The 14,229-nt window shown below is 48.6% G+C and overlaps 3 protein-coding genes across 3 annotated transcripts; all 3 read right to left on the bottom strand.

Annotated features, from left to right (window-relative positions):
• Positions 1-36: 36 nt before the first annotated feature.
• On the bottom strand, positions 37-3,651 carry BJ212DRAFT_1335966 (uncharacterized protein). Its single transcript, XM_041334928.1, has 4 exons — positions 3,351-3,651; positions 2,702-3,300; positions 1,215-2,655; positions 37-1,167 (listed from the first exon to the last, which is right to left on the bottom strand). Exons 1-4 carry the CDS (start codon positions 3,427-3,429, stop codon positions 488-490), a joined length of 2,799 nt encoding a protein of 932 aa, XP_041195929.1. The 5' UTR covers positions 3,430-3,651; the 3' UTR covers positions 37-487.
• A 134-nt stretch (positions 3,652-3,785) lies between these two features.
• Positions 3,786-5,278, bottom strand: BJ212DRAFT_1265931 (uncharacterized protein; the record flags this gene model as incomplete). The annotated part of the gene is made up of 6 exons (XM_041330525.1): positions 3,786-3,975; positions 4,014-4,365; positions 4,416-4,769; positions 4,822-4,980; positions 5,042-5,064; positions 5,157-5,278. 6 exons carry the CDS (start codon positions 5,276-5,278, stop codon positions 3,786-3,788), a joined length of 1,200 nt encoding a protein of 399 aa, XP_041195928.1.
• A 4,016-nt stretch (positions 5,279-9,294) lies between these two features.
• Positions 9,295-12,407, bottom strand: BJ212DRAFT_1575204 (Sodium/hydrogen exchanger family-domain-containing protein; the record flags this gene model as incomplete). The annotated part of the gene is made up of 10 exons (XM_041342128.1): positions 9,295-9,705; positions 9,758-10,751; positions 10,803-10,941; positions 10,995-11,043; positions 11,092-11,192; positions 11,242-11,898; positions 11,947-12,042; positions 12,097-12,172; positions 12,226-12,316; positions 12,379-12,407. 10 exons carry the CDS (start codon positions 12,405-12,407, stop codon positions 9,295-9,297), a joined length of 2,643 nt encoding a protein of 880 aa, XP_041195927.1.
• Between the last annotated feature and the right edge of the window lie 1,822 nt (positions 12,408-14,229).

Below are 14,229 nucleotides of genomic sequence, written 5' to 3'. Positions count from 1 at the left end.
CCAGGCAAACATCTTCTCACCAGCCACGTGGTCTCATGGACGCGACGCGTCTTGGAACATCGCCGAAAACATCAGAAACAAAATTTTCTCCAGTCTCCCTCACGAAAATTTAACACATCTGGCTCGCGAAAAAAAAAACTCTCCACCTCTACTACTGATGAGATGTAACTCTATGATGTAATGCCAAGCAGACAAAAAAATATAATAGTAGATTCAGACGAAAGTAGTAGTACCTGGTTAAACATTGATCGTGACAATCGCTGGAGAGTCGTACGTGCGTAGCGCTCGTGATGCAGGTATGTATGTACTATGTATATATGTATGCACTAATGATGGACAAAAGGAAGACAGACAATTATTTAGGGGGTAATGAGCGTTGCGGGCAGGGTCGCGCGTGGTGGGTGCACAAGGGAGTAACGCGCTTGTGTAGGCGGTGAGACACGTAAATCTACACGTGTAAGCGTCTGTGAGCCGTGCATCGTGCCCTTCACCCCAGAACCATATCATCACCACCCGGAGGCGTCAAATCCCACGTCTCCTGCCCACGCCCCTCATCCTCCCGGACTTCCTCACCACGTCTCCTAGCGGGCTGCCATCTATTATGCACAAGCATCATCCTTGTCTCCCTAATCACACCCGTATCCACAACTCCAGAGACTGTCTCAGCCCTCCTTCGATTTTGTATCGTTCCAAATCCAGATCCCGATGGACTCCCTCGTCGTGGCTGAGGAATAACAGGCTGAGGATGATTGGTGGGAGGAAGAACAGCACCGCGAGGTCGCACAGTCAATTGGGCTGCAACAGGTGGAGGATTCACAGGCGGGTGCAACATATGTTGCTGAACGATATGATTAGCAGCAATCGTACCTCCCATCCGTTCCCGCTCCCGTAATTGTCGTTCCCTCTCGGCTCTTCTCTCCGCGCGCGCCTGGGCGGCTTCAGCAGCAGCAACAGACGCAGGGGTCTCTCCATCCCCATGACCATGATCCGTACCGTGTTGATGCTCCGTAGGCTCCTCAGCTTCATCTCCTTCCTTCACACTACACCAGAACCGGTGCCCTTCGCTCCATGCAGTGCTCTGACACTCCTTGCCACAATATTTTGCTTTTCGGCATCGTCTGCATTTCGCAAACTCTCGTGGATAGGTCTCCCAGCGCCCGCACAGCACTATACTCACTCAACATCAATTCGCTGGTAGGAGAAAGATAACTCACTGTTCGCACATTGCCGTATTCCGCCCCGACTATCGTCCTTCCGACACGCATTTCGCATGATCACACCCGCCCAGTAGGATATTTCCGGAGGAAGCTTTGGTGGCGGGTTGGGCAGCTCGTTCTCCGTCATGCTGGGGCGGAAAGTAAACCGCTCTACGAGAGAAAATACATTCGTCATACGGTGGGGTAGTACCGGGGTAGTAAGTGGCGCCTTCTCTTTCTCCTTGCCCCGTGCAGTCGCAGATGCAAGCGCGCGAAAGAACCCATATTGTTCTTTCGCTGGTGGTGTAGGTGGAGGGACAGGAGCGGGGATATTCCGTGTTCCACTGGGTCCAGCGACAGGTTGCTGTTGAGGATGAGGACTATGATTACCAGCCGCAGGGTGGAATGATGGGCGTTGCTTATAAAATGCCTGCCGCACATGCGGATACTTGCTAAGATAAGCGAGGAGCTGGAGACTAAAAAGCACGTCTTCGTCCCTGAACGGACCTTGGTCGGGATCGCGGTGGTGGTGATGGCTCGAGGTGCGCACTGTGTGCATGGTGGCGGTCGGGGTAGGGTGCTCTCCTCGATTTGCGGCTGCACCCTCGCGGGCAGGTTCCTCGCTATGCGGGGCATTCGGCAGAACAGGGGCCGCGGGAAGGGGAACAGCCGTGGCACGGGGCGTTGCATCTGGGGCAGTGCGAACTCTCCGATCAGCCAAAGGGACATCGACTCCACGGAGACCTCGCGCGGGGATTGTCTCATCCATGGCTCCTGGTGCACCAGGAGGTGCACCCATAGCAAAATCATCATTCGGCTCCAATGATACGATACCGTCCTCCACACCCACTGCCATCCCATCTCCACCCTGCCCATGGTGAATGATAATATGCGCGTCCGCATTTACTTGGAGAGGTGCAGGTCCTGGGACTGCGTCTGAGACTATACCCACAGTGCGGCGCGGACGCTGAGTGAGAGTCATCGATCGTGAAGGCTGGCGTACACGGGGTGCCGAGACAGGGGGAGCCGCACTATCATCAGTGTCCTGCGACATATCGACATCTGGGTCACCATCATCCTCAGTTTCTGTCTCAGGTCTTGAATTGTCGGTCGATTCGTCAGGTGACGCAGTAGTAGGGCGGACGCGATGAGCCCTTGCACGCATTGTGGCAGGTGGGATTACAGGATCGTCCCAAGCACGGCGAGCAATTATGGTACCGCTGCGCTCACGAGCATTGACTAGGACAGTTACAGTCGGTGTTTCCGTACCTTGAGGTGTGGGATTAATAGATGTTTCGGCAGAAGTATCTGCCTCATGAGATGAGGATGAGGAGTGGCGGGTGTAATAAGGTCGTTCGCGCGCAGCTATTTGCACTTGGACAGGGGCGGGCGTCTGGTCCAGATGCACAGAAATATTCGAATAGGAAGGTTCGGTACCGATATCGGCCATTATTGTATCCTGAAGAGGGATCAGTAAGGAGATGACACGCAACACAAAGACAGACATCTTGGATTGGATCAATACGGGATGTCATGAATTCTGTGCGGTTAGCCGCATCAACGGCGATTTGACGTTGGAGTGCACGATGGAGCTGGGTAGCCTCTTCTCGTTGTCTTTGTTCCTGGAGTGCGGCCCGACGGGCGAGGCGATGCTCGCGAGACTCACGAGGTAAACCGGATGCGCTCGAACTAGGCCCGATGGCAAACCCTTTATGAGCTAACCATGACTCGAGGATACAACCGACTACTTCGAGGGCGCCAGCCTGGACGATGCGACTCCGGATTGGCTCGCTGCCTCTTATACCGATGTTAACTATACTCTGAAGAGCCAAGCTAAATCGATAGGCGGCGTGCTTATCGTAACTTGCAGGGTTGATTGTTGGGACAAGCTTTTGGGGGCGCGAGTTTGGAGGAGAAAGACCGTAAATGTAACCAGGGTTCTCTGGCGGAGGAGGACATAAGCAGTAGTCATAAAGAATGCGCATAAGACGTTCGATTGCGCCGTCCATTGTCATGATCTCGCGTATTCGGGCTGAAGTTGAAGTTAGATATGTGAGATGGTGTAAGGAGGTGAATAGCGGGAGTGGCGAAGATGTATCGAGACCTGAAATAAACTTATAACCAAAAAATCATATAGAATTTAAATGAACTAACCTCGTCTATCGTAACATTGGGAGGTGATGCAAACGCAAGCCCTATTCTGTGCGGGAAAAGCATGGTTTGATTCGCGCATGATGCGAGTCGATGACGACGAGTGTTGTGAATGCTGTTGAAAGTGATTAATCGGAACAAGTGATGAATACTTTGTTCGTGCTCGCTGTGTTCGGCGATGAGCTCGAGGGATAGAAAGGAAGGAATGTAAGGATGAGTGGATGGGGCTTGTGGTTGCACTGCACAGGCGAACGATGACTGAGACCGTTCCTTGTTTGTGATTGTTGTTCTTGTGGCATTGTTTCCCATTCCACATCATGATTTTGATATCTGCATCACTGATTATAATCCAATCTATTGGTTGCAACCGTGTTTCACTCACACGCATATGACATGGCAATACATATAATGATAGCCCAAATTATTCGGTATAGCATTCTACATTATAACACACTTGTCTTTCATCTTCTTGCTTTTCCTACTAGCACTATCCTCGTTCTTCCGTTTCCGCTCCTCTTCCTTCTGTCGAATCTCCTGCTGCTGCTGTCTCCGCTTATATATCTCATGTGATCGCGCGTCTTCTTCCGCTTGTAGTTGCCGTGCTAATATCACACTGTATAACTTGCATCTCAGTAATTCATCTTGGAAAAAATCTCATAAACTTACTCGGGGTTTCCTTCCATCTCTAGAGCATGCAATGCGCTTTCCGCCGTGTGTCCAGCAAAATCGCCCCCCACAGGTGTCGAACGAACAAATGCCGAGTCCACAAACGTCGACCCAACCCCGTCGACATCTTCTAGACGCTCCCATATCACCGATGGTTCTTGCAGGAACACATGATCCGTGACCAAACTGTAAAGTGACGAGTCCTCTCCCTCCCGTTTATGCAGCACAGAAAGGTGCGAATTTCGGAACAGCGCAACAAGTGACCCAGGCTGTAACGTAGACGCAAGCTGAAACAGCCCATGATACGTCAATTGAGACTTGGTACTATCCAAGAACGCCTGTGCCACCAGCGCTAAAAAAAACTCATAAGCAATAAATCTCACATAACAAATTTAATCATACCATGTTCGATCTTCTCTCTATCTTTCTCCGAATAATTATCACTAGCACTACTCGGGCCCGCATAGCCACTCGGCCCGCTCCCCGCTTGGCTACTACTCCCTGCCTCTCCTTCACCCCACACATCCCCACTCAACAACCGTCCCCTCGTGATGTGATCCGCATCCGCAATAAGTGTTACTGTAGTATCGTAATCACGTACATGCTGCAACACCCTGAACTCCTCGCTGTCAGGGTCAACAAGCCACCCATGCACGAGTTCTATCCCTGCCTGCTCGAACAACTTCAGCTCCCCACCTTCCCCTGCAGGTCGAAATGACGTGGCGCCTGTGAAGACAGGGTTGAGATCGAGGCCCTCTAACGGCATATTAGCTTCACTAATTACTAGTTAGAAAGAAGTGGTGCGTACTGGTGGTGCTAGGCATGATCGAGAGTGCAGCAGAGACATCAATATCCGGACAGCTCATGAGGAGATACTCTCCTACGAGCTGCGCAAGGAATTCGTATGACACCGTTCCCCGCTCATATGGCAGGACTTCAATCTGTCCTCGGAGTATCAGAATATTGCCTACACAGCACAACGCGGTACCTCAGCGTCGATCCTCCGTCAGAGCAACAACAATACTCACAAATAGCAATGAACGAACACGGTCTGTTGAGCAACAATAAAATTTATATGGCACAAATAAGTATGCGGAGCCTAAAGCACATGCCGCAGCACCAATATAATTACAAGACACGCACCCATTGAAATTCTGCGTTATGATCTTTAATCTTCGCTTTGTTTCCGCGCTTCCAAACGCGATTTCCTTGAGGTACCAGACGTCTGCTCTTGATGCATGGAGGGTATCGGCGCGCTCTGTCATGAAAGCTGCGGTTGAGTAGTGACCAAGAAGCGCGAACACCGAAAGGGCTGGGTGGGGCCCATGGACCGTGGCGGTGTAACCAGCTTCACACCATATTTAATTTTCACACACTGTCGTCATGTTTGCGAACTCACTTTCAAATTGGGCCTCGGCGCGCGTTAGGATTCGGTCTCGAACATGAGGAGTCTATTACTTTTCTACACAAAGGGCTCAGTAACTCATTCCGAATCGGTGAATTTCGACGGCTCATGTTCGGGTCACCACCTGTTGCTCCAGTTCCATCGTGATACTGCAGCAACTGGAGCTACTGGTGATGGCGGGTTCAAATCGTCGCCCAAACTGAGAATCACCAGTACCTGACCGAAGCTAGGGAAAGGAAATGTCAGTGATTATCGCGTACGTGGAACATTGCGACAGATAGATCTGAAGCGCTGAAAAACCTTCAATGTCTTTCTACTTGGAGCATCGGTAGAAATCCGGCGACATAATTGAACTGTCAAATGTGTGTGAGTGATGAATGGTCTTTCTGTTTCCAGATACTAGAATTGAAAGACCTTTTGTCACTCACACGAGGTTATTAACTCGCCCTGAAGGGATCATTTATACAAATCTTGCTAATACTAGGCCTGGAAGGACTAAACACTGCAATTCAGTGGTTCACAGGTACGAGACGATCAAGCCATCGATATATCATGGTGAAGGGCTATCTAGTAACGCCTAGTGGCCAAGGTGATGATCGAAGGCTGCCCAGCTACGGTGGCAGTGCATTACTGACCTGGAGTGCCTTGGGCTCTTGGCTGTATCGCTCACTCCTTCTCGTCCGCAAGAGCTCACTTCGAAGCAGACACTTACAGCTTTCTGGGCTTCCCTCTTGACACGGATTCGCTATTGCATCAGCGAGCCAACGTCAAAGCAATGCAAGTATGTGCAAGTGAACTGGGTCGAGAGAACTTCGACGTTATACAGGGCAGTGAAGGAACCTATTCATCCAAGGCGCTCTCAGGGTAGCATCATGACCTCATCGTTGTTACCTGGCCCATCACGTTCCGATAGCCTTTTTGAGAAATTTGGCGCTGAAAACAAGCGGTTGAAATCCGTTTTAGGATGGTCCGCGCGTGTATTGCTGTGCAGAACCACAACCTACAAAGTTTGATTCAACCAAGTACCATGAGGTGACTCCCCGTTCTACTTTATGTCATACTTACAGAAATACTCACAATCGATCAAGATGGATACCCATTCGTTTCACATCTGCGTATAAATTTTAGTGGTAAAAGCGCTGGATTGTGGTATATCTAGCAGAGGTTCTCGTTGTGCCTCCACCGAGTTCGCCGTTCACTGCCACACAAAAAAAACCTTAGATATGACACTGGTATCAAACGATCCAAGTCCGTGGTTGCTGATCAATGGAAATCATCTTTCCAGCTATTTAGCAGGTTTGTGGAGAGCATATCGATGTTTGTAATGTTTCATTCTTATCATCGACCGTAGTTGCATCCTTGACTGCAGTGGTATACGACTGGGGTGAGCAAGATGGTCCTTATCGAGGAAATCCATGACATCCCAATCATTGTCTCCACCACTGACATTTGGACAAGAGGTAAGTAGGTCGATGTCATTATCGTAGGAACCATCTCACTAATAATGGTTGTGTAGTTTGAACTGGTCTGGGTGAGTAGAATCAGAAACAAAACGGATAATACATTGATTCGGTGTAGAGGCAACGCTGGTCATTCATGACTGTCTTGTATATCAGTGTACGTCTATTTTTGATACCCGCAGTCAGAAAGTTGTGCTGACTTCAAACAATTTAGGTGCGCCTCATTGGAATCTCGTCTTCTGTGTATGTTTGCAAGGCCATGTACACGTTGGCGCGATACTAATCAACTACCTCTCACAATCAGCATGGGCATTCTGCGTATGTCTTATCACTTACATTGTTCGCTCTCTGACCGCCGGGATGCAGCAAATTACCCATCAGTCTCACTGACAGATATGGTGCGTATTCTATACCGAGTTCTGCCATCCACATCCAACTAACTGTATTCCTACGCAGGGGTGAGTGATGTTGTTCAGCTCTTCGAGTCGATATATATTGACCGCAACAGCTGTGAGTTTGATTGAAGCATCGAGAATCATCAATAACTGAGTTTTTAGGCACTGTTATCATCATCGCACATAGTTGTACAGGCCTCGTTGTGAATGCCATGCTGGATGGTGAGCTACGCAGCTGCTGGCAGCACCTCGGCTCAGTGGTACTGACTCGATTGAAATACAACGCAAGTCATCATCATCACTCGGCTACATGCCATGTATCAATCCAGGAAGATGATCATCTTTCTCGTTATAATCTTCGTGGCTATCACAATCGCCTTCGCAGTGATGGGCGCTATAGAAAATAGCCATATCTTGGGGGGTAAGTTTTAATTACGGATGAATGACCATGTAGCATGCTCATGGGACGGATTACAGAGGAGTCCATCCTCTTTGACACCCATCATTGCATTTGGAAAGGTAAAATAACTTTAATACCCGATAGTTGGATACTTGGCATTATATGGGAAATCCTCATATTATGTCTTGCGATCCGGATTGCCTTTCATGAATTGCAACGACAATGGACGGGATCGGCCATCGGGGTCTGGTTCACAGTGTTGATAAAAAGCCATGTGTTTTACTTCGCAAGGTGAGCGCATAATTTGAATGCAATTATTTTCGTCAGCTGATATTTTGCATGAACTAGCTATGTTGTTTCTTGCCTCACCCTAGGCTTGCTGTCTCCAAACTGGAAAATCTTTGTGCGCCGATCTTTAACTGATGTCCATCTCCCGACTCATTATAACTATAGGACTCAAAATCTACGCAAGCTTATCATGGTATCCTTCGAATATCCGAGGCCATGCAGATGTCTGTGCTGGGACCACGACTCATCCTTAGCGTTCGAGAACAATATTTTGCTGAGCTTGTGGCGGATTTTGACGAAGGAGCGAGCATAACTAGTACAATCGTCTTCCAGGAGTGTGTTGACGTGCCGACTAGCGGTGATGTATAGCACGCCCGGGAAACGTATGTGCGTGTACTCTGAAGGCATTTTGAGAAATTTGCTTGGAGATCCAAAGTGTATTTGGAAGGGAGAAACAGGTCTGGGTAACCCAATATCATGTTGCATTGATACTTCCTGCCTACCCATGCTTGTGCAAAGCCGGGATTATGCGCAAGGTCTCACAAGAAACCAAGTCCCTTCAATTTGGCGCTCAATATTAAAACATCAGGACGAGCTCAGATCAATGTCGTTTGGCATGTCCTCGTAGGTACGGAGAGTGTGAAGCACAGTTCGTTAAGTGTTATTTGTGCTCCTACCATATGTTTTGCAAATCAAAGAGTAGAAGTAGAAGTACTTATTCCATTAACTGTCAGCGAACGAAAGTGATGTACGGAAGACAGACAGAAGATGGAACTTCTGCAAGGATTTTCTCGACGTCGCCACTCACCAGCCTCGCAGCACGGACCGAGATGCGCAGGGAGGGCGAGAAGCTGCAGCTGGGACGATGATTCGACCCGCGCCTACAGTACCTCAGCCATTTGTTTCAAATTTGATTGGGCCTCAGTGTTCTCATCCGCAAACATACCCCTAGAGATAGCGAGCATCTCACGCGTATTTTGTCAAGGTTGTTGTGCCTTCCCATTTTAATACAAAGGAACAACCCTATTTTTTCAATTAGTCTGGTCAAGGGACTATCCCATCAGGATAAACCAAGGCCGGGCCTTGGGCTCGAGGTGAAAAATCGCACGCGAGAGGATATCATTGTGTGATTCTTTGATTTAAATGGAGTAGTAGAAGTTTCATGCAGCCTTGGAACATCATAAACGATATTCCTAGCGCTGATGATGGAAAATGTCAAGAGCCTTCATCAACATTACACACGCGTCTAGGTGGGGTCACGATATACAAGTATTGATATATAGTATTAAACATCTCAAACATACGCACCAGCCAGTTAAACGTCCCCGCCATTTCAGTCAGTGCCAACATTAGCAGCCTGCAGCACAACCACCGCACTCGCACAACCAGAGGCAACAAAGGCAGTTGCAGCATTCCCTATAGTGCTCCTACTATCATCCTGCTCCACACTACCCCGCTCCTTCAGTATGTTTTCCAGCTCTTGCGTGAGATCGTCCGATCCAAGGCGGTGTGAGCGCCCAACAACAACTAATACAGGTTTGTGCGTAGATGCCTGCTGGATGGCGGAACATAACGGCGTGGACGACGAATGCTCAGAGAATGTGATACGGGACAGGGCAACGCGGATTGATGGATGAATGTCATACGAAGAATGCGAGTCGACGTATTGCTCCCAGAGGATAGTATCGGCTGTCTCAGATTCGAAGCGTGTTTGTCCATACGATATGTTTGGCATAACGACAGTCTACAAGAATTGCATCAGAAAAAATTACGAGACGCGCATGCAGTCAACGTACTGATTGAATAGGCATTCCATGGTATCCTGTTTCATCACTGTCTTCCTCCTCTGGGCGTACGATCGACGGCCATTGAACTGCAACACGCTCAGCACTACTTTTCGACATCCGTACTACTGTCGCACTAATTCCGGGTTTAGTACAAAGCTGCATCACAAACTCAAGCGCCAGTCGATCATCCGGACCACCAAAGAAGGGGAAAAATATGTGATGCGCACTCCCAAGACCGGTACCAGAGAGAGAAGTGCCCGGATCGATGAACAGGGCAATATCCGTATTGCTCTCTGCTAATGTTCTGCGCACGAATTGCGAGTGAATCGTGGTTGACGGATTTGGTTCGATCCTCGTGCTGTGTGGGCTACACGAGTCTTCATTCGTATCTCTGGAAATGGACGATGGCGGGAGCCATTGTAAGAGGATGAGCTCAGATCCATGTCGTGTCGCATGGTCGGAGATAGTTTTTGACATGTCCTCATACGGGGCAATAGAAAGCGAAAGTGAAACGCGTATATCATTGAGCTCTCCAAAGGTGCGGAAGACGCCCAGAACTGGGTCTCTGTGGATGAGGGTGTCCATTGCTGAAGACTTCATTATGTCCAAATTACTGTCTGACATCTCGATCAAACGAAGAGCGTTCACACATATCTCAATTCCTTGAAAAGTTGGGATCAAGGGTGACGGCAGTGCCAGTTTGGTGGCCACCAGCATTCCCGACATGTGATCGAATTTGTCGAGGACAACCGTGAAGCGGGAGCGCCATGGTTCAGTCGTGGGAGACTGGCAGTGATCTATATCTTCGTCCCTGTCTCCAGTTGACCAACGTGAAATATCGCTAGTTAGCGCACGAACCCGGCGTTCAGGAGGATAAAGGATGGAGACCAAGGGTGTGGTTACGGAAGTCAGGACTAGAGCTTCGAGGACAAACATAGAGAACACCCTTTGGGTGAGAATGCCGGTAGAAAGCCCAATGCTGAGAATGATTAATTCCACAGGACTAAAAAAGATTGTCAAGACCAAATATTCTAGAGGAAATCAGACTGCTGACCCTTTGCAACACATCAACGATCCAACGGTGCTCGACTCTCGCCAACTCATTCCAGAAAGCCGAGTAGTGATCGTACAGGCACTGAATTTTCCAGCAAAGTCCAGACATATGATTGCGATGGTGAATCTCCAAGTGATGCCTATCGGAAGTGTCACTAGGTGATCAGTGTATGACACTATTGCCAGGACAAACCATTGTTAAGCAATCCAAGATCGGTATGCAATCCTGAAAGCGTGAAGTACTGTTAAGTAGTGAGCCATATTGATCGCAGCAAATCCAGCACCCATACCAGAGGCAAAAACACGACTGTCACTATATCTCCAAGCTTTTTCGTCAGCGAGATAGCAAGGGCTCCTTCGCGGGGAACAATGACACCCGCTAGGAACGCACCTAAATATGAAATAAGAATGACCTCGGAACAGCAACCCAAATCGCTCACCAAAAATTGGACTGATCCCCACAATATCCGTGAAAAACGCACATGCCCAAAGCACGATCACGGTAACAATCATGAAGAATATCGTAGGGCCGTCCTCCAGACTCCCCGTGAACCTAGCCAACCACAGCAGCGCGATTCTAATCGGCCACACGAGAAATGCTGTGAATGTCACGCATGTCAGCATGATCCATAGAGTTGTAAGCACGGAGGTTCCATTGATAAAAGCCACGGACAGTGCCAACAGACTCCAACAAACTACATCATTGCACACGCCAGCTGACAGGACAACGACGCCGACCGTCGTGTCTAGGAGCTTCAGTGCGGTGAGGATGCGACAAAGAACGGGGAAAGAGGTGATAGAAAATGACACGCCAGTGAAAAGCATGAAGTACGTAAACTCGACAGGGGAACCAATGAAGTTGTGGTATAGTGGAACAGAGATGGCAGTACCGAGACCAAAGGACACGGTTATAGTGGAGAGTGCAATAAACAAAGATGAGCGAGCATTACGGGTGATGATATTTGGGTCAATTTCAAGACCGACTAGGAAGAGAAAGAGGCAGATGCCAATGTTGGCTACTAGGGAGAGATATGAGAGGGATTGGGTGGGGAAGATGTGCTTAGTGAAACCGGGGATTCGTCCCATGGCGGTAGGGCCTATGATTGAATGAGCAGCTATTAGTACGACGTGAGAAATGACCTGACCGAGGAGAATTCCAGCGACGACTTCAGCAACGACTTTCGGCTGCCTGAGCTTGCCTAAACCAAGTGACATTAATTCCCCCATCATAATTATCATACCTGTAATCGATTTAAATTGATGCTGCCAACGCACTTGGAATAGAGGATGCTTACCCATTTGAATTATCCATAGCCTCAGTGAATCGGAAGTTGCAAACGCTATGGGATCTACTCCTGACAATAAGCCACCCTACAGTGCTATTTAATTGTACACGGACGGGGCGTCGTAGAGAAAACGCTCACCTGGCCCATGGCTTCCTTTGTCCAGATTCCAAAAACCAAAGCTTCCGGGAACTTATGCATATAGGAGAAATATGGATGCGAGGGAGTCTCACTTTAAGTCACTCGAGGTGAGATACCCTCGCATTCATATTTCTCTGGACTTGTAATACCAACCGTGAGTGCGGACCCGGAGACCTCGGCATGACGCTGGCTGACTGAGTGTGGCAAACCTCCCTTATAATTTCCTGTGAAGTTGTCAAAGGGGAGGATACAAATCACTTGGAATGACTTCTGTCGGCGGGGCCGGAAACTCTGCCGCGTGGCCATATTTTCAAACGCAGTACTTGTTCGAGAGTGTTGGCAATACGGATTTGATTTTGGGACATAGTTTGCAAATGATAGGTAGGCACTGCAGCTATATTTGACAATGAAACGATTCGCTGATCGTTGGTATGACCAAGTGTGTTGGGCGAACCCGGTCCTCGCACAGATCTCACCCATCCTGGCCCGGGCCTATCCAGCTGCTAGCAAAAGTATCGTAGTGGCAACCACCATAACTACGACATTCGGCCATTTGTGAGATGTTACACAGTGTAGGAGGCGGAATGGAATCGGACGGTCTTGTGACAATTGGCAAAATGGCAGAGCAGAAGTTGGCAAAGATTAATCGAGTTTAATTTTTCCTTTACACAAGTCTAATTGGTTCAGTCGAAGTTTTGGCACGTGCCGCAGGCCAACCCACGGTCGCTCCGCGCGCTCTTGGCATCACGTACATGTTGCTGAGCAATCTCTGTCGTTACCTAGCGCAGAAGGGCATTTAAATTTGCTCTTCGTCACGCCTATAGGTACGTTCATGAATTCTTTCCTGCGAGCCTTGTCTCATTTAAGTCCGTCGTCACGCTAGTATTTTTATTTTTATCAACCCTTTTGCTGGTTAAACCTTGCAACCTGCGCTTCTGCGAGGCAAAGTGAGAGTGGCATGCATTAATCAATCTCTTTAATATTGAGTCAAGCCAGTTGGTATAATATCTTTGTCAACCCTCTTCAGCTCCACTATAATGACACTATGTCTATGATGAAACTGGAAGGAGGCTAATATCGCCTGACACCGCTGTCAGTCGGCCAGCTTGCGCTCGAATCTGTCAAACTCCTTGCTGGCTAAATCCGCTATTGTGAGGCTTAGCAAGTGTGAACAATTAGAAGCTTCAAGGAGTACTGTCATGAACGAATAAGTCAAAGTTAAAAAAATTCTATATAATAGCGAGCAACAACACAGCATGACGCAGTGGACGGAAAGAGAAGACGGAACGCAACACGGCATGGCGTGGTGGACAACATCGCGTGCATTACAAAATTCGAAAGATACTAACCGAGTCATTGGCTGATTGTTCAATCACGCCGCACGCGTGTCCGAGAGGCAAACTCGTTCCCATTGGCTGCCAAATTGCCAATAGCTGACTGGCCTCACTCACCAGTACTCGACCAGATTCCTGAGTATGACAATGAGTATGTATGGGGCGCAGCTGTACTGCGCCCCGTGTTTGTCTCACACTTGCTGGAAGTTCGACAAAGCTTACTATTTCAGTGACGAAGCCATGAGTATCCACTAGCACAATTAAGAAACTGAAAATGTTGGAGGACAGCCGCCGCGGACTGTTTGGGCATGGTATCGGGAGTATAAAAGCAGAGCAAAAAACTGAACTAGAATCGCGGGGGGTCCTCGGAGAGTCGAGACGATTCGCCAACACCGCTCCGTCCTTATTCAATGATCCACGGAGTTCTGATTCTGAAGGTATCACTCGTTTGTGTAGTACCATCTTCGGTCAGTGCTAATATTCGCAACCTAGAGCATAATGAATGGTTAGGATCCGGATGCATATATGCATTAAAGAGCCAAGGACAGTACCATGCCAATACCATTGGCTTGGAACGGGAGATGTGACCGACTCCACAGATGAAATAGACATCGTCAAGTGACTGAGCAGGATTTAGTACCAGTACTCAGTAACCAGTCAGGCAACTGCA

This window comes from Suillus subaureus (genome assembly GCF_016647635.1).
Source record: "Suillus subaureus strain MN1 chromosome Unknown BJ212scaffold_7, whole genome shotgun sequence".
Classification (NCBI taxonomy): domain Eukaryota; kingdom Fungi; phylum Basidiomycota; class Agaricomycetes; order Boletales; family Suillaceae; genus Suillus; species Suillus subaureus.
The sequence above is the reverse complement of the archived record's forward strand: the minus strand, read 5'-3'. Positions and strand labels throughout refer to the sequence as shown.